The sequence below is a fragment of the Cryptomeria japonica genome, chromosome 8 (genome assembly GCF_030272615.1).
Source record: "Cryptomeria japonica chromosome 8, Sugi_1.0, whole genome shotgun sequence".
NCBI classification, from domain to species: Eukaryota; Viridiplantae; Streptophyta; class Pinopsida; order Cupressales; family Cupressaceae; genus Cryptomeria; species Cryptomeria japonica.
The window spans coordinates 112,116,991-112,135,037 of NC_081412.1; the positions used below are offsets into that span (position 1 = coordinate 112,116,991).

General features: G+C 36.4%; 1 protein-coding gene and 1 long non-coding RNA gene across 4 annotated transcripts in view; one reads left to right on the forward strand and one right to left on the reverse strand.

Annotated features, from left to right (window-relative positions):
- The window catches only part of LOC131031279 (replication factor C subunit 3), a 102,644-nt gene extending 101,821 nt beyond the window's left edge, over positions 1 to 823 (forward strand). For both annotated transcript variants that reach the window (XM_057962359.2, XM_057962360.1), the window contains exons 11-12: positions 96 to 198; positions 304 to 823. In XM_057962359.2, coding sequence (XP_057818342.1) covers positions 96 to 198; positions 304 to 359 — 159 coding nt within the window. In that variant the 3' untranslated portion in view covers positions 360 to 823. The remainder of the gene's footprint in view (positions 1 to 95; positions 199 to 303) is intronic.
- LOC131031280 (uncharacterized) overlaps positions 1 to 8,719 on the reverse strand; it is a 107,653-nt gene extending 98,934 nt beyond the window's left edge. The window contains exon 1 of one of the 2 annotated variants that reach the window (XR_009103018.2): positions 8,470 to 8,715. This is a non-coding gene — a long non-coding RNA (uncharacterized LOC131031280). Of the gene's footprint in view, positions 1 to 8,469 lie in introns of both variants that reach the window. The other variant, XR_009103019.1, reaches the window with a different exon arrangement.
- Positions 8,720 to 18,047: the final 9,328 nt, after the last annotated feature.

Consider the following 18,047-nt stretch of genomic DNA (forward strand, 5'->3'; position numbering starts at 1 on the left):
TTGCCAGGTTATACAGCCTCCGTGATTTATAACAAATATCAAAAACTTATTAGCTGTTGGGCTTAATATAATTAGTTGGTGTTAATCATGAAAAGGGCAATAGCTTCAACGATGGAGAACCTTTGACAGAAAATCAAAGGACTCGAGATCGTGTTCAGCATGCAAAAAGAAATGCGTATCTCTATGTCAAAATAGAAGGTAAGCATTTATCAAAGGAAAGAGCAGAATTAATGACTGCAAGTTTTTCAGTTCTTTTTATTGCTCTACTTTCATGTGATTTCTATTTTATTATTTTAATGGCAGAGTTCACAGCCAGGTGTATGAGTGTCTACAAATCAATGAAAACGAGACCAACATGATCAAAATCAAATTCAATGGGAATAAAATCCAACTAGCATTCCTTCAAAGTTACACGAATCAAAAGTACAGGCATTGTTTACCAAGAATTGATGGATTTGGAACTTTGATATAAACAAGTTAATAACAAAAGAAATGAAATTTTCAAAGCCAAGGTTATCTAAGTATTATAATTATAATATTTTGATTCTCCTTGAACTATGGCTTTTAAAGCAGTATCTTATTTTTCAAATAAGAAAGAAAGTATTAAAGATCTTATTTGTTTCCACCAGAAAATAGGTGTCAGCCATGGTGCCCGTGCTTTAAGATTCACCTGGCATTGAGTTGCCATACAGTCTTATACATCTCCACCAGAAAATGCGTGGAGTCCATTGTGTCCCAGCTTTGAGCTTTGCTTGGCGTTGCATTGTCATACTTGTATGAATATTTCATTGGTTTTGGTCCTTATGGACTAATTTTTAAGGTCTCGAATGTATATAGCTATGTTCATAGGTTGTCTATTATTGATCTGACATTTATAAATTTGATAAATTATGTTACAAATAAGCATAAAAGGAGTAAAGTTGGTGAGAAACATTTAGAAAGCATAGAAACAAGGGATCTACATGTTGTTGTGTAGCTAGGTTGGATCCCTTCTAGGGCCGACCTAGTGCACAAAATGCCAAGTGGCCTGTCGGCCTTGGCATTTGGATATCACAGTTGTATGAGCCTAATTTGGGGCAGGCCCTATTTGGGCGAACCACTTGTGTGTAACTTGTGATTAAGTTAAATGTAACTTGCAACTAAGGGAGGCTCATATGTAACTTGTAATATATAGGTCTGACCCTATCCTTGGCGCCAAAAATATATGGCGGACTTGATGTCTATTAGGAGGTATTGATTCATATATATGCAAGGTCATGATTGCATCAATAGATATGAATTCAGCAACATGAAGGACATGTAGTGTGCTCGGGGGTGACGATAAGAGCTTATCGTCTATGGTTGGGAAGGCAACATATCTGCTGTTTGCAATCATGACGATGGTGGTATCAGAGCGGGTTCCTTCTATAGAGCCTAACCGCTTGAAGGTAGATCCTTTGCTTTCAAGGGAAATTCAATCAGAAACAATTGCATATTTAAGATCTCTTCCAGATCGAAAGGAGACTACAGAGGATAATGCAGCAATTACACCCACTGACCTCCGCCCTTCACAGTGATGTCGGTCAGGCATCTAAACGAATAAGGTGACACCCACCAACTCCCTAGATGCAACGTTTCTCTCTCGAGAAATTAGTCGAATTAAAGTGTGAGTTAAGAAGTCGTTGGCGTATCTGGACATGAGGACAGTTTTGGGGCAAAGAAAAATGACGGAAAATATCGTGCACCTCTGATGATGATCCGCAGCTCTCATAGTGAGACAAAGAGAGCAAAATCCTTAAGGAATAGGAACGGATTCGACTAACAGGCCTTCAAATTTAACAGTAGTTTATTTGTAAGAGCGATTTGAGTTATCGAATCAGATAATTTTCAATGGTAACTGAAGTCAAGAATGCCAATGAAGAACTCATTCCAACATCCTCGCTTTTAATGGCGGTGTCAAAGCACATTGCCTTGAGTTGTAGGGCACAGAATAAAGCATTTTAGATTGCAGGAAAGCTGATCCCAATCCCGAGAAGTGTTTGGATAAAGGACAGGATGCCTCGAGTTGTAGGGCACAGAATAAAGCATTTTTAGATTGCAGGAAAGCTGATCCCAATCCCAAGAAGTGTTTGGATAAAGGACGGGATGTTACCAAATGCGTGTTCAGCCTGTGAGTCTCTTCAAGCATCATGGTTCCTTTTTAGTTACTTGGATTAGTGCAAATCTGATTATAGATTATGCGTTGCTTTTCTAGTTAGAGCCCAGATAGAAATTTTACATTAAGTGAAAAACAAGTTCCAGTTATGAATCCTTCATTTTTATTTGATGTAAACCTATTTGGGAATTGTGCCCTTTCCCTTGTTCTCTTCAATGTTGTTTGTACTGATTTGGGGCTACGATTCTAGACATAAGTCTTTAAAAAAAAATGTTGCCTTGGAAAATTTAAGTGAGGGCATAAACCGTAGATAACGTGATGTAGAGGAAACTTGTATCGCATTATGAAGATCTGTATATATGGGTTAAACTTATAACTCTTACACCACAGCTTATTACATGCCCCTCAAGTTATCTGACCCTTTATTGCCGTGAACCAGGCCATGGTTTTATGAGTTTCTTCTGGCCATTACTCCCCAATTCCTTTGATCCTACCACAAATAAAAAAATAAAAAAGGTTTATTGAGCAATAGTTTACCCGGTGACACATTTTATTCCATTAATGAAATTTGATGAGTCATAGAGAAGCCAAGCCATCAGCCCTTAGAAATCTTTGGGATTATAAGTCAAGTTATCTTGATTTTGTTCAGTCCTGTCATTCACATTTCCATCAACTAAATAGTGGGGAATACAGTAGCTTTGAACGTCTTGTTTGAGGTGGTTAATTCCTGCCCAATTTTGTGTAGATGTTTCAACCTGCCTTGGTAGATTTTGACCCGTTTTAACATAGCCTTTGGAGATTATGCCCAGAAATGTAAAGAATATTTTGTTAAAATGAAAACGAGGTGTTTCATTTTATATCATTACTGAATTTTGATGGATCATTGCAGTTCAAGCAAATCAGGTTTTAGAAACTGTTGGGATTATACGTTTGATTTTGTTTTGTTGGTTGTTGATTGTTTGAGAGGTTTCCATTTTCCTGAAAGTCTGTCCGAGGTTGAATTGTTTGGGGTCCACGGGTGCATGGATCATGCATCGGGGTTTCTTTCCTGTTATATGGTTTGATGCCCTAAGAAAGCTGTGTATATTCTTTGACGTCAGAGAAATATTACTATGTTCTATGGAGTCTCGGGATGGGGGACAAGATCTAGAAATTCATTTTCAGTGGTAGCTGGTAATAGAGATGAGAAAACTCGATCTTGGCTTACCAAAGACAAGGGTCCACAAATTTGTAGATCTTGCAGCATACCAATCCATCCTTATGCCATTTAACAACTTTTTGATGCATATTGATTCACGACTCTTCATTCTTTTGGTCAGTCTCAATTATAATTGGTTCAAGGGCATTTTATGAACTTCACTTTCTGTGCACTCCTAAGAAAACCCCTGAACTTGGCTTTACTACAATATTAGAATTTAGAACAAAATACGTTATATTATTTGCTGTCAAAGTGTTGTGTTACAGAGATAATTAGATATTGAATTACAGAGACGTGTTACCTCATGAATTCATTATGTGTACTCTGCAAATGCTTCGGAATTTGTACAGTTGATTGGCTTCATATCAGTTTTTTGGTGTATTTTGTGTTGGTTGCAAACCTGTTCACGGGCAAATTTGAAATATATGATATTCAATACTGGTTAATGTCTGGATTGATTACACGTGACACAAAAGAAGAATAATGTTTGGAATAACCTCAGTTCAATACTCCATTTTCAGTGTATACTGTTGAAGATCAAGCAGTAAACTCGATCAACCTTTAAACTTTTAAAACATGAATCAGTTTTTTGATTAGTTGTTTTGGTTGAGTTTGTTAAAGTGGTTAATCACAAACTTCTTTGTTTTCATTTATGATAAATAAGCATACATCTCAGTGAAGGATAAAGGTTCCTTTTTGGTTGTGTCGAGCTGCATTGTATAACTGATCATTAACTAATGGCAGTTATAGTTGGTTGAAAACCGACTCAACTATGAGTAGTTAACACTTCTGTTTTATGAGTAGCCATTCGAAGAATGAGGTGTTGTTGTGAGTTATCATTACATTGGACAAAGATTGCAAAGTCTTTGTGGAGTATGTGAGCGTTTCATTCTATCTTGAGAAATTTGTGTACATAATAAAGACATATTATGTTTCTAGAAGTATAAGAACTGAGAAAGCATTCTGGGAGAAGCATTATAGAATAGAAGTCAGATTCAGAGCATTTTGAACGAATCTCTACATTTCACGTGAAAAGGTGTGATACAGATTGGTAAAGTTTATGCCATGGATCAGGTATAACTGCAAGAGATTTTCAGTTTTTGTATTGTGTGTATAAAATCATCTATTTATCAGTGTATGACTGATTATAAAGGAGTTTCCAGATTTGTGGTCATTGACAGTGTTAAAAGAAGTATTGATTGCAGGTTTTCTTGGCAATATTCAGTTTTACAGAGATACAATGATCTTCAGTGTTTCCACAACATAATTATTGCAGACATACAGAGATATTTGGCTTTTACTTCTCAGAGAAACTTTATTTGGAGAGAAAGGAAACTCAGATAGGCGGGATGGAGAACTATATTTGGCCATGATCCATTATGATTCCCCCTCGAACTAAAGATCCCCCAAACCCAGGCTGGGATGGGTGGAAGGCTATAGATTGGGCTTAGCATTCTGGCACACCCTGCTACAGGTGGATTTCTGTCGCATTTATGTGATTGGTCCATCACTTTGCTGTGGATGGTATTAAAGGCAGCTCTTTAGATGATGCTTAAGCTATGCACGGAGCAGATATTGTGGACAGATGATGAGTGATGGCAAGAGCCCAAGGCCACGCAGCCATCAGATCATCACTAGGTGCTTCGATGTGATCAATCCAAGTGAATGGAAATTCCATTGCTGAGCAAAATTATAAAAGATAAGTACTCTTTATATTTGAATAATGTTCATGAATTTTTTCATTAAGTCATGCTCTGAAATGCTTCCAGGACAAATCAGAGATTGCATTCAAGGAAGGAAGATTGTTTGCATTTCTTCGTAGAGGAAGAATCAGCATTTAGAGGGAGTTTGGCATATCGTCAGAAGTAACCTTGGACGAAGAGGTCAAAAGGTTGATATCTGCTTCAGAGAAAGCTTGACGCTTCAGCTTCAGAGAAAGCTTGACATTCCAGCTTCAGAGGGAGCCATGTCATCCTGAAGATTTGGTTAATGAGTTCTCTATGAGGGAGAAGTTCGAGGTGCAATCCCTTGTTAATGAGTTCTTCTCTGTGAGGGAGAAGTTCGAGGTGCAATCCCTTGTTAATGAGTTCTTCTCTATAAGGGAGAAGTTCAAGGTGCAATCCCTTGTTAATGCATTCTTCTCTGCGAGAGAAGTTTGAGGTGAAAGCCCTCATTCCACCCTCTACAAGTAGGTATGGTGGATCCACCCTCTGCCAGTAGGCATGGTGGAGATGCATTCTTCTCTAGGAGAAGTCTGAGGTTAGAGCCCTCCCCATTATTTGCACTGGATTCATTATAAATAGCATAGAATAAGCTAGAGGTATTTAACAATTCCCATACTGAGATGCTAAAGGAATGCCCAGATAAATATTGCATAAAAGAACATTCATCAAACTGAAAATTTAGTAGGATGAGATTGCATATCAAGAAATCACATTTTAAGGGCAAACTCTTATTTGGTCATAAAGGCAACTTCGGAATTACTGAAAAATCCAAGAACAATATAGGCCATAGATAATTAACAATATAGAAAGTTAAGAGGGTTTTACTATGAGTCCAAATTAGACCCTACCCGATCAGACCTTGCATAGAAAGTCCACTGTAACTTAACATGGTTGATTCTACTAGATTTTTTATCAGTCTAGTTTGCATCTGCTTAAACACTTGAGTGGCTCTTAACATTGCACGACAAGAAACATATGACAAGGAACCAGACAATCCCGAAAGCAATTCATAACATGTTATCACCACAAAAAGCAAAAAGACTTTGAACATGTGACTCTATAAAGCAACTTGAACACAAGAATGACTTTTTTAAAAGCATAAAAATTTCCACATGATTTGAATTGAATTGTACAACTTACATTACATTTATGGTCTAGAAACAAGTATCTTTACTATCTTCGCCTCAATTCATGATGTATCCATGATGTATGGAGGCAACAATGTTCTCTGCATAGTTTTAAAACTCGTGGACTCGCCACGAACTCGCGAGTCCATGGGAGCCACGAGTCGACTCGCCAAGGACTCGCGAGTCTTTTGCAAGGACTCGCGTGAGTCCATGTTCTCTGCATAGTTTTAAAACTCGTGGACTCGCCACGGACTCGCGAGTCCATGGGAGCCACGAGTCGACTCGCCAAGGACTCGCGCGTCTTTTGCAAGGACTCGCGCGAGTCTTTTGCATGGACTCGCGTGTCTTTCAAATGGACTCGCGCAACCCAAAAAAAAAGTCATGCAAGCTTTTAAATTGAGTTTTTTAATAAAAAATTTGCCTTCATTTGGCATAATTGAGGGAGTGAAAAATAAAAGAAAAATAACACCCGACGCCTTTATAAAATAATAAAAGTATTTTTGGCCTCGCGGGGTGCTGCCCCTCGGCCCCGCCCTGTATTGCGACAATGAACGCGCAAGGGGCGCTGCCCCCAAACCCCCGTTGAAAAATATAGGGGGAAATTGCGCCGATGGAAGTAGGGAAAATTTAACCTCTGAGTCTGATTAGGCTCCATATAAAAGCATAATTAGCATTGAAGAAATCTTGGTATTATACATTTTAGAGTTGAAAGTTTGAAACTATGAGTATGTGACATGTGTAATGTTTCAATTATGGCTCTTATGTTCTCTAAATGCATTAATTTCTTTATGTTTTTGTAAAACTACCGTTTTTTTTTTGCCGAGTCCTTACCGAGTCTTTCACGAGTCTTTCACGAGTCTGAGTCCGAGTCCAAATTTTTGGTTTGCCGAGTCCATGGCGAGTCCGAGTTTTTCAACTATGGTTCTTTGTAGATAAAGAAATAAACAAATAGAACAAAATTTGTCAAGAACTCAATTTAGAGTCTAAACTTGTGCGCATATAACTACCAATCAATTTAGAGTCTAAACTTGTGCGCATATAACTACCAATCAGGATGATAGTCTCCAATGCAATTATAATTGGCTCTAGAATTGGCAGGATAGAAGCATTTGTCCTGATTCCAGAGTTAGCATAGGCATCAACAGATTAAGGTCAGCTGGAGCTGCATAATTCTTATATCTCGAAGTGCCCTCACCCAAAAGAAGTCCTCCTCTTTGCCTACGAGACTTTTCAGATGCTTTAAAAAGAAAAAGACTTAAAATATACAAAGAACAGGGGATGGAATGTACATAGACTACACAGAAATATATTTATAATGAAGCTCTTTGACATTGCAACCTTCAAAGACACCAGTGAATGAATGTTTAGATGTTAAGAAAATACTCCTCCAGCGGCAAAGCTGATATGCATATGCCAACATGGGCCGAGCTGATACAAATATGCTGCCTGTGGCGTTGCTCATACACATGGTCCATTATTAGTCTTGCCATATTTGTAGATGTTTGTGAGTATAGCTTTTTCTTACAACTTGAATATGGCCCTTTTTAGTTACAAGGAACAATGGCCAGTCAAATATCAGAATGCGAGGCTTAGTGGTTGACACCAAGAAGCGGGTAATATTATCAAAATTGCCCTGCATATAAAATAATATCTCTAGGCCTCACCCACCAGATGTATTACAAATTTACAATCATACCATGTATATTCATTCTGTAATATCAATGTTCATTGACGATTTTCTTATAACATATTGAGTTGAAAACTTAAACCTGAGTCTCGTCTTCAAGAACGTTAAGGCAATTAATCTCAATAGCTCGGGCACTTCCTACAGCCCTCCATGGCGAAGATTATGAACAGGTTAAAACTACATGCATAATACCTAAATAAACAGGAAGTTAAAAAACAGCCTCGTTGATAGATACTTCAAGCAAATTATGCTCTAGCAGGATATTTTCGTTTTGTTTTGACGGAGGTTTTACCATATAATCAATTGAGCAAGCAGGATATTTTCGTTTGGTTTTTACAGAGCTTACTTCGATTGTTTTTTAAATGAAGTATTAATATGCAAACCATCACATAACAAAAATGTGGTCTCACACTACTCCAAGGTACCGCCTGCGGATGGGGTTTCAATGCAGCTAGCTAGCAGTCCCTAAAATTCCAAGCAATCTCCACGTCTCAACGGCTCAGGGAAGAAGACACTCGATTTTGTTTCTTAATGCAAAAACAATTATAGTACAGTTCTGCATCAAAGAAAATGAACAGATAATAAGCAATTCATCTAACCAAGCCGAAAGGTTGAACACTGTTGCCTTCCATTTTGTACAAATAACTAACTTCCTCCTTCAAACCCTTACACCTCTTTGTGTTTTACCGTGAGTTTCTATCCATTAAACCCTCGAAAATTGCCGCCTGCCAGAATTTCATCGTCCTTCTTACTGTTCCTTGTTATGGTTCCACCCTTTTGTAAAAGCTAATATTTGAAATTCAACAGGAACCGAAGAGAGATATGGGTAGTATGGTACTACTTAGTATTCTTTGTCGAGGTATTTAATTAGGTGTACATATCTTTTTTCTTTCGTGGAATTTGAATTTGTGACCTTTCTTTTAAGAGCATAAATTCTCCACCACTAGACCAACTTAAGTTGTACAAAGGAGTGTCCAAGCATTTTAAACAAGTGTTTCTTGCCTTTAGTAAGACCTCTAATATGATCGTTGAATTAAAATATTTTTAAAAAATAATTATTAATTTGTTAATATTATTAATATTTAGTAGATAGGCTATCTTATTATTAATTTGTTAATATTATTAATATTTAGCTGATAGGTTATCTTAGGTTAGAGCTAAAATCAAAACTAGTGAAAGTATGTCAATGTTTTGGTAGTGGCATTGAGGTCAAGCAGGGTTGTCCTCTATCTCCCATGCTTTTTAGTCTATATATTGATAAGTTGAAGGCTTGGTTAAGCAAAACAGATGAGAGTGGTATTCAGTTGGCAGGATATGTGCTGAAACTACGCTTATATGTCAATATCTTTATCGTAATTTCAAAATCGGCTCATAGGTTAAGAGAACATTTGAAGGACTTAGAACACTTTTGTCAAGAAGTTGGGATGCAAGTACACATCACCAAGACCAAAACCATGATTTTCTCATTGAAAAGAAAAAATAAATAGATTATCTTTCTTTTTGAAGGCAGCCCGCTAAAAATAGTGAAAGAATATAAGTATCTTGGGATTGACTTCCACTATAAGCTCAGTTGGGAGACTTGTGAACAAAAAGGATACAGGGAGGTTAGAAAGCTTCACACTTACTTCAAAACGGGTGCAGAAAAGTTAGTTTTTGGGATTGGAAAACCAAGAAAACCCTTTTTGGTTTACTTGTCACACCGGTGGTCCTTTATGATTGTGAAGTGTGGGGAAGCAACATGTCAAACTGTAGTTGGAGATAGTTAGAAAGAATCCAGAAACATCTAATAACGAGCAATCCCAATGTTAAAACAACAGTCCCATACAAAATTATTTTAGCTGAAGCGGGTACTTTTCCTTTGGAAGCATCAGCGATAACCTGGTTGATAAGTTATTTAAAAAAGGTTGAAAACATGCATCACAATCGTTGGCCTAAAATGGTTGTGGAAGAGATGCTAGACCGTAAGAAGAAAACGTGAATGAAGTAAAACAACAATTGGATGAATAAGTGGAACATCAATTTACATGAATCTCCTTACACCGATGCTGAAATAAAAAGGTATGTAACTAAAAAAATTCAAACTGCCATGTGGATAAAACAGATTAGGCGAAATAAAGCATACTACATCAAAGAGTTTAACCCAACAAAGGATCGTGGTGAACAAACATATTTAGGGGCAATTTTTAAAGGGAAAGCAAGGCTATTAGTTGCACAATTGAGAACAAGGTTGCATCATCTTAGGTATGAGACTAGTAGATGGAAGATACCCAAGGAAACTTGGGAGGAAAGAGTTTGCATTTTCTACAATAAGTGAGTGGTGGAAACGGAATGGCACTTCATCATGGAATTCACAACTTATGAGGATATTCACACTCAGTATGAAAATGGCTTAAAGGTTGACAATATGCACTAGTTATTTGAGGAAGATAGGATTAATCAAACGACGAACCTCCTTGTCAAAAACAATAGTAGGAGTTCTGACATCAAAAAGAATCCGAAGATAATTTAAGAGTGTTTGTTTATGGTCCCTAGATTGTTTAGTCTCGTGGACGTCATTAAAATCTTTCATTCATTCATTCATTCCCACCGGTTTCCACATTTCAAGCGGAAACTCATGAGATAAACCCATCACGCAAACCCATATCTTCGCAAGTTAAGTTGAGTTAAATGTTTCTAGATCAAAAATTCTCAATCACATATCCATATTGTACATCCTCCTATCAATTCCATCGCATTCATATCTGACACGAATGACATTACACATTAGAGAAACTTTACTCTCTATTGCGTCTGACTTGGAAGACGTTTCATAGGGTTTTTTGTTCAAGTATAATATGATTGAAGATTTAAAAAGTCTAATTTTAATTTTAATATTATATTAAAATATATATGTGTATATATTAATATTATATAAAAAATTATATATTAATATAATATAAACAATATAGTACCATTTTTTTATGAAAAAAAAAAATTGTTATTAAATTGATTTGTGTGATGATTACGATTTTATAATTATATTGGGTGATCAATATATAATGTATTCTCCAATAAAATAAAACAAATATCATAACATTTAAAAAAACACTTGTTATAAAATAAAAATAATGACATTGTTTTTTATTAAGGTAAAAACAGGTTTTGAAGGGACCTCGAAACCCTTTACAAAAGGACCTTACAAGATAAAAGCATTAAGCAACTAGGAGGAACAAACCCAAGAAAAGCTAGCGAACTAACTAGAGAAAACCAGCTAAAGCCCCAAAAAACTAGCAAAATTCGGCCATACCCGACAAAAGGAACTAATTAATATTTTTCAGGGCATTAGCCAACTTATTGCTAATCCCATACAGGTCTTTGATATTTTCCCTAAGGTTAGGGATCTCCTTAGCATATGCAGCAGCAGCTTTCTTAACACTTGCTCTGGTTCTCTTTCCAACTCCACCCAAAGTAGCTTCACCACTTCCAATCTCGATAGCATCATCATCCATGTCGAGGTCCACCACCGGTTTGGGAGAGCTGGAATTATCAAGGACCTTCAAAATATCCTCAAGATTTTTTGTGACAGCAAACAAGATATTCGGGATAATACCCAACAGGTTTTTCATTGCCACTTTCCCTTCTTTCAGCAAGTTAATCTGAGCAGCCATTTTATTAACTCTCTCCTCCATTTCCTTCTTCCACTGCTTCTGATCCCTGTTATCTTCCTTCCTTTTGTCATTCATCTATTTCCCGTTTTTCTCCAGGTTATTCAATAGTTCATAAGTCCATCTGTCATAAACCAATATGGCCTCAGTGAGATTTTTAAGGTTATCCAAGAATAACCCTTCTCCAGCACTTTCCTTTTCCTCACTCAAACAATCATTTGCCATATCCTTCTCAGGTTCCTTGTTATTCTCCCTCTCGGAATTCAAATCTTTTTCCTCATTATCCTTGTCATCCACATCCACAATAGGTTGGTTGTTGTCGTTACCCAGGCTAGCACTGTGAATTGGGCTATCATTGTCGAACTCGTTCTCACCTTCTTCATGCTCTACACCCATATCCTCATCTTTCCAGTTGTTCTCACCCTTTGACTCGTCTATTTCCATTTCATTGTCCTCTTTTCCAATTTCCTCTGTGTCATTCTTATCTTCATGGGCTTTCATCCCAGTGACACTCTTGTTTTTTTTTCCTGGAGGTAGCCTCCTCCTTGCTAGGTTCCCCTTCCTCCATCATTCTCTTGCCTTTCCCTGGAGAAGCAGATAACCTCTTGTTTTCCAGCATGGCAAGGGTTTTACGGTGCTCATAAATGAGCAGCAAAAGCCCACAATGGAGAACCGGATTCGAAACCGGATTCGAGGGATTGTTTTAGTTATATATTTTTTATAATATTAATTTTGAGTTTTAAGATTTATTAATATTTAATATTATTTCAATAATTTCAATCTCTTTCTTATATTATTATACACCCGTAATAAAATAATAGAATGAATTTTTTTTACAAATAATAATAAAGTATTAAATAATTATTAATTAAAAAAATTAAATAACAATTTTGATTAATATTTTAAATAATAACGAATAATAAATTATTGATTAGACTCTTTAAATTAAAATTGATGAATATTTAATTGATTTTATTAGAAATTGATTATTTTTTATGAGTGAGTTAATACTAAATTTGTGAGTCAAGTAATTTGTCTCTAATAATATAGTAATACATTCAAACAATTACCAGAGCTCCTTTCGAGCAAACTTATTACAAATACTAGCTCCTTTCGAGCACCAAACTAGAAACAACAATTGGAAGACCAAGGGTCACAACTTAGAAATCTACTTTAAACAACAATGGAAGACCAAGAGTCACAACTTAGAATTCTACACCAAGGTGTCCCTCATGGGAGTTGAACTTGGGTCTCCACATTGAGAACTCAATGCTTTAACCAACTAAGCTCAATCCCTTGGACATATTAATAATTTTAAAAAAAAAATCCAATTTTAAATATATAAAAAAAAATTGTTAGTAGTATGTTATTCATAATTAAGAATTTTAAATCAATTATTAAGATTATTTGTTTAAAATATTTTAAAACAACAATAATAAAATATTATGAAAAGTAATTTTAATTTTTTTCACTTTTAAGTAGTAAGAATTGTTTTTTTTCATACATTTTTCTAAATCAATTATAAGAATCATTTTTGTTTATATTATTATATAACAATAATAAAGTAATTTGTGATGTTGGGAATAAATTTTCACTTTTTTTTTTTTTTGGCATATCATGTAAATAAAATAACTCTAGAATGCATATTTATTAAAATAGGCGATTCTTGGACAAATAATAAACCTAAATGTGGATGTTCATAACTAGAATTTAAATATTTACTTTATTTTGGATTAAAAAAGCTACTCTTACTCTTTTAGGAAAAAAATTCAATTACATGATCAAGTGTTTTATGCATGATTGTTAACTTGGATGAATACCTAATTGTCTTTACAATAAAATTTCGACCTCAACAACCTTCTAAATTTACATTTTACCAATTTAATAATCATTATTGAAGATAATGTTCAAAATTTAAATACATAGTAATGTATTTATTTTTGTTTGTTGCGGCATGTAGGGTTCTTGTGATCTAGAAATTTTTTGGTGCAAATTTCAGGCGAGGTTGTCATTTTCATGGTCCTATGGTGACTGTCTAGGGTGGAGGACCTTCTTTTTCAAAATTACTGTCATTTGGTAGAGATGGGCTCTATAGAGACATGGATTTGTTTGTGGCTCCACCTTTCAATAGTAGTAAAGGGTTTCATCGTTTACGAGGGTTATCGCTCAAGAAGGCGGCAAGAAGGCAACTTGATATGGGCTTGCAATGGGGGCTTAAGTGTTCTTATTTGGAAGGCTTTGGGGAAAACATGATGGATAGGCCAATTTGGCATAGGAGTAGAGAAGATTTGGCACTTAAAGTGGATGAAAGGAGGCGGGGTTTTTTTAAGGAGGAAGGTTGCAGCAAAGATGGTGAGTTCGAGGAAGGAAATGTAGATATGCAAAATCAAAGTGCCAATTCTCTAGTGATAACTTTAGATGAGGAGATGGAGAATGAAATGATCTAAATGAGAGGCACTTTTCTCAACTAGGTTTGATTGGGATATTCAAGGGTTTCTGGCCAAGCCTTGGTCATTTAAATTCTTGGATTTTAGAAATATGGGGCCCTTGTTTGAAAGGGGATGTGCAAATCTATCATGGTGCTCGTGGTCTTTTTGTAACCCTGGTACTTGACTTTCAACCCTGCCACTGAATCTTTTGATAAGAATCCAATTTAGGTAAGGCTCTCTAATCTCCCTTTGCAATATTGGTTCAATTATTGCTTTGTTGTTGTATGTAGTTCTTTGGGTAGGTTCTTAGTAGTTGATGAGGACTCTTCGAATTTCCTTCATACCACATATGCCCAGATTTGGGTGGAAATGGATTTGACTAAGGGATTTCCAGAGGAGATTTCGTTGAAATCGGCCAAAGGTTGTTGGATTCAACCTTTGTATTATGAAGGGATCTCATTCTGATGTCGGAGATGCTTTCAAACAAGGCATGTTACTACTACATGTGATAAGAGGAAATTAGATAAACGGGCTACCTAGTGGAAAGAGGTTTCTCCTCCTCATTATTTGGTGGAGAAGGATGAGTTGGGCCATGATAGTAATTCAAAGGCAAAACCTATTACAGATGTTGGTAATGGTATAATCTCTCAGGTACCTCAATCCCCTAAGAATTTGGGTTTTGAGTTCAAACAAGGCTTGAGGCATTTCTGGAATGGAGTTGGAGAAAGTGGAGAATCCTGAAACCCCAGGGTATAAGGAGAAAATGGAAAGATGGATGTCTCATAAATGCATTGATGATAATCAACACAATATTTTGTAGGAGCCAATTTATGAAGAGGTAGAGTAGCAAGGATGGACTATTGTGCATGGAAGAGAGCTAAAAGATTATAGAAAGATGGCTCTTGTAACATGCTTCTTCGATCTCATACCAAAGTTGAAGCAAAAATGAAGTTGTAGTGTCTTAACCTATTGATAGGTCTTAGTTTTTTGGAGATATGTTCTTTGGCGAGGTGGTTCCCTTTCTGTAGCCCCAACTGGTTCCAACTGGGTTCAAAATCTTTATTATTAATGTAAAGGGGAAATTTTGATTTGGCAATTTGTAACATAGGAGGGATAAATCACCAAATCAATTTTCACTTGGGAAACCTTTACATTCAAAAGAGAGAAGGGAATCCACTAGATTTATTCAAAAATTACATAAGGACTGAATACTGAATGGATTGGACTGATTTTTGTGAGTTTTCCTCTCTTTTGTAAATTGAAATGTTGAAATAGGATAAAGTGTTGAAAAATGAAGATAAAACTGAGAAAGTACCGAGCTACAGGTGTGGAATTTTTGCATGCACCTAGATCTAAGCAATATAAGTTGATTTGAATCTGACCCTTGAAAAAGCTCCTAAAAAGCCAAGACCAGGACATGGCACCACATTCCTCCAATCTTTTCGTGTATCAAAAAGGGTTGATTCATCTTTGTGAATGAAGCTTATTCTTAAGAGTACAACTTTGTACCTATTTCCTGCACACAGAAAGAAGGGGAAAAAGGTTAGGAATAGGGGTTTGCCTAAGGCAAATCTCGGTTTGGAATTAACCTTGAATGAAATACTGCAAATACTTGAAATAAATGATGGAAAGGTATACGTCATATCTGCAATGAGTGATGATGATGCTTTGCTTCTTGAATGTAATCACATATGTTGTATGAAATGACATGAACATGATAAAACCCTAACACACACATGCTTGCAAATGAATTATGTAATGTTGCTCTACAATTGATAAATGAAGAACATGCAACCTTGAAGACCTCTAGAAATGCTTGATGATGATTACTTCAATGCTTGAATGCTTGATTGTAGTTTGCCTTATGTTCACCTATCTCCTTGCCTTCTTGTGTGTATCCGAATGAGAGGGGAAGACCGCCTTATATACTTTCCCATCATCAAACATATTAATTTTCTAACATAGGCTGACGTGGAGAGGGGATTCCCACCCAAAATTTGGATAGGACAAAGGGTTCATATTGGGGCCGACCTAAGGAGGACCATGGCATGGTGTCATGGTCCTAGTGAGGACCAAGGCACCATGCCCTAGTCCTACCCCATATTTGGGTCAGGGTTAAGGTGCTATGCAAGTTGAAATGATATAATATGGCATTTTATGCATGGTACAAGCATAAATGAGTCCAGGTCAAGCATGAGGATGAGAACACTAAAGTGAGGGCCCCAGATGCAGTCAAAATTGCAAAGGGTGCAATTTTAGGATGCTGCAATTAATAAAATACTAAAAATCAATTACCAATCAAAAAAAATGTTCGAAATGAAAAATTAGTGCTGGGAATCCTTTAACTTTCCTCTTACAGTTAAAAAATCATTTTGTGTAACATACCTATCTAGATAAAGTTGCATTTGTCCATACTTGATTCTTTTCACATTTCATCGCCATTTGTCTTTTATTGTAAATAATTAGTCCTAAGAAAAGGAACTTACATTTCTTACAATTTTTTTCCAAACTATATCTTGCTATCGGCGTAACTATTGTACCTCCTTTCGGTGCAAGTGCTAGTACTATATTTATTTTAAAATAATTTGTATAATTTATGTTCAATTATATCTTTGTTCATACGATATTTAAAGATTAATTAAAAATTATTATTATTATATTATTGTTGTTTTATTATTTTTATAATGGTATATTTTTATTATTATTTTTTTATACTAATAATATAATATTATTATTATAACCCGTTAATGGGTCCTAGAGGGTTAGTCCCCTGTCTGAACCAACAAAAGACAAGGCTAAATGGGAACCGCCATCTAAGGAGTGGATTAAAATCAACTTTGATGAGGCGTCTAGGGGAAACCCGGGTATCTCCGGAGTAGGAGTAGTTGCAAGAGATGATAAGGGGATTATCCTATTCAAGGGGGCTCGACGAATTCAGAATGGGACAAACAACGAAGCAGAAGCACAGGCGGCACTAATGGCTACGGAATTGGCTATTAACATGAAAGAGTCAAAACTACATTTAGAAGGGGATTCCCAAGTAGTTATCAATGCAATAGCAAAAGGTAACACCTCCTCTTGGAAACTATCTCATTGGGTGGAGATAATACGCGAAAAACTTACCTCATTTGAAGCTTTTCGGGTCTCCCATGTTAGGAGAGGTGCTAATGTAGTGGCGGATCTCCTCTCAAATGTTGGATGTGATATGTCAGACCAAGTGGCCAAATGGTGGAAGGGTAATGGTAGTGTTTGGAAGTGGTATTAATGCAGTTCGTGAAGTGCCAAACCAGCAAGCACGCTAGACGGCTTGCAAGGATGAGTACTTGATATCACTGGCTTTGTAATTAATGTGGCAGTTCAAAAGCATAAATATTGGTTTGAGACAATGACAGAGGGCAGGAAATCTGCTATGGAATATCTTTCCATTTATTTCACAGATTATGCATTTATATCCCGTCGCAAACGACGACGGATTTATAACCAATTTGAATATTGTGCATTGTATTTGCCAAAAACCGGATTAATGAAGCTTGTTTTTGTCTTTCTAGTTTAGTTCTCTGGTTTTAACAGGTTTTGAGCAGTTTTCAATGGAGGCAAATTTCACGCTCCAAACAAAGAAGAAATTGGTCCCGTTCTTGGGAACGGTTTCAGACAAACGTCTGCAGGGTCTCTTCAAATACAAGGAAGATAAGCTGTGGAGCACGGCTAGATTAATGTTGGGGGAGGAATTGGTGCATATCCATTTCCGGTACAGAACAAATATGGAAGTCTACTCCTTGATAATGGCATGGGCATGCGAATTTGAACTTGAAGTAGAGAAAGTCAAACTAACAATGAAAAAGCTTATTGATGGGGATTACTTAATTAATATGGACTCCATTCTGGAATGGGTGATCCCCCAAACCGGAATCTGTATCGGGGAAGGAGAAGCAGAGGAGGAGATTTTACCATTTGTCAGGGGACCTGAAAGTCGTTTAAAGGAGCAATGTAGGGAACGTGCTTGACTTGGCTGGGAAGCCATGAAGCTATGTGTGAAGTTGATATGAACAAATGAGGTTTTAAGGCCACTGAAGGTGGTGGCGTGCATGGAGGTGGGAAGAGAGC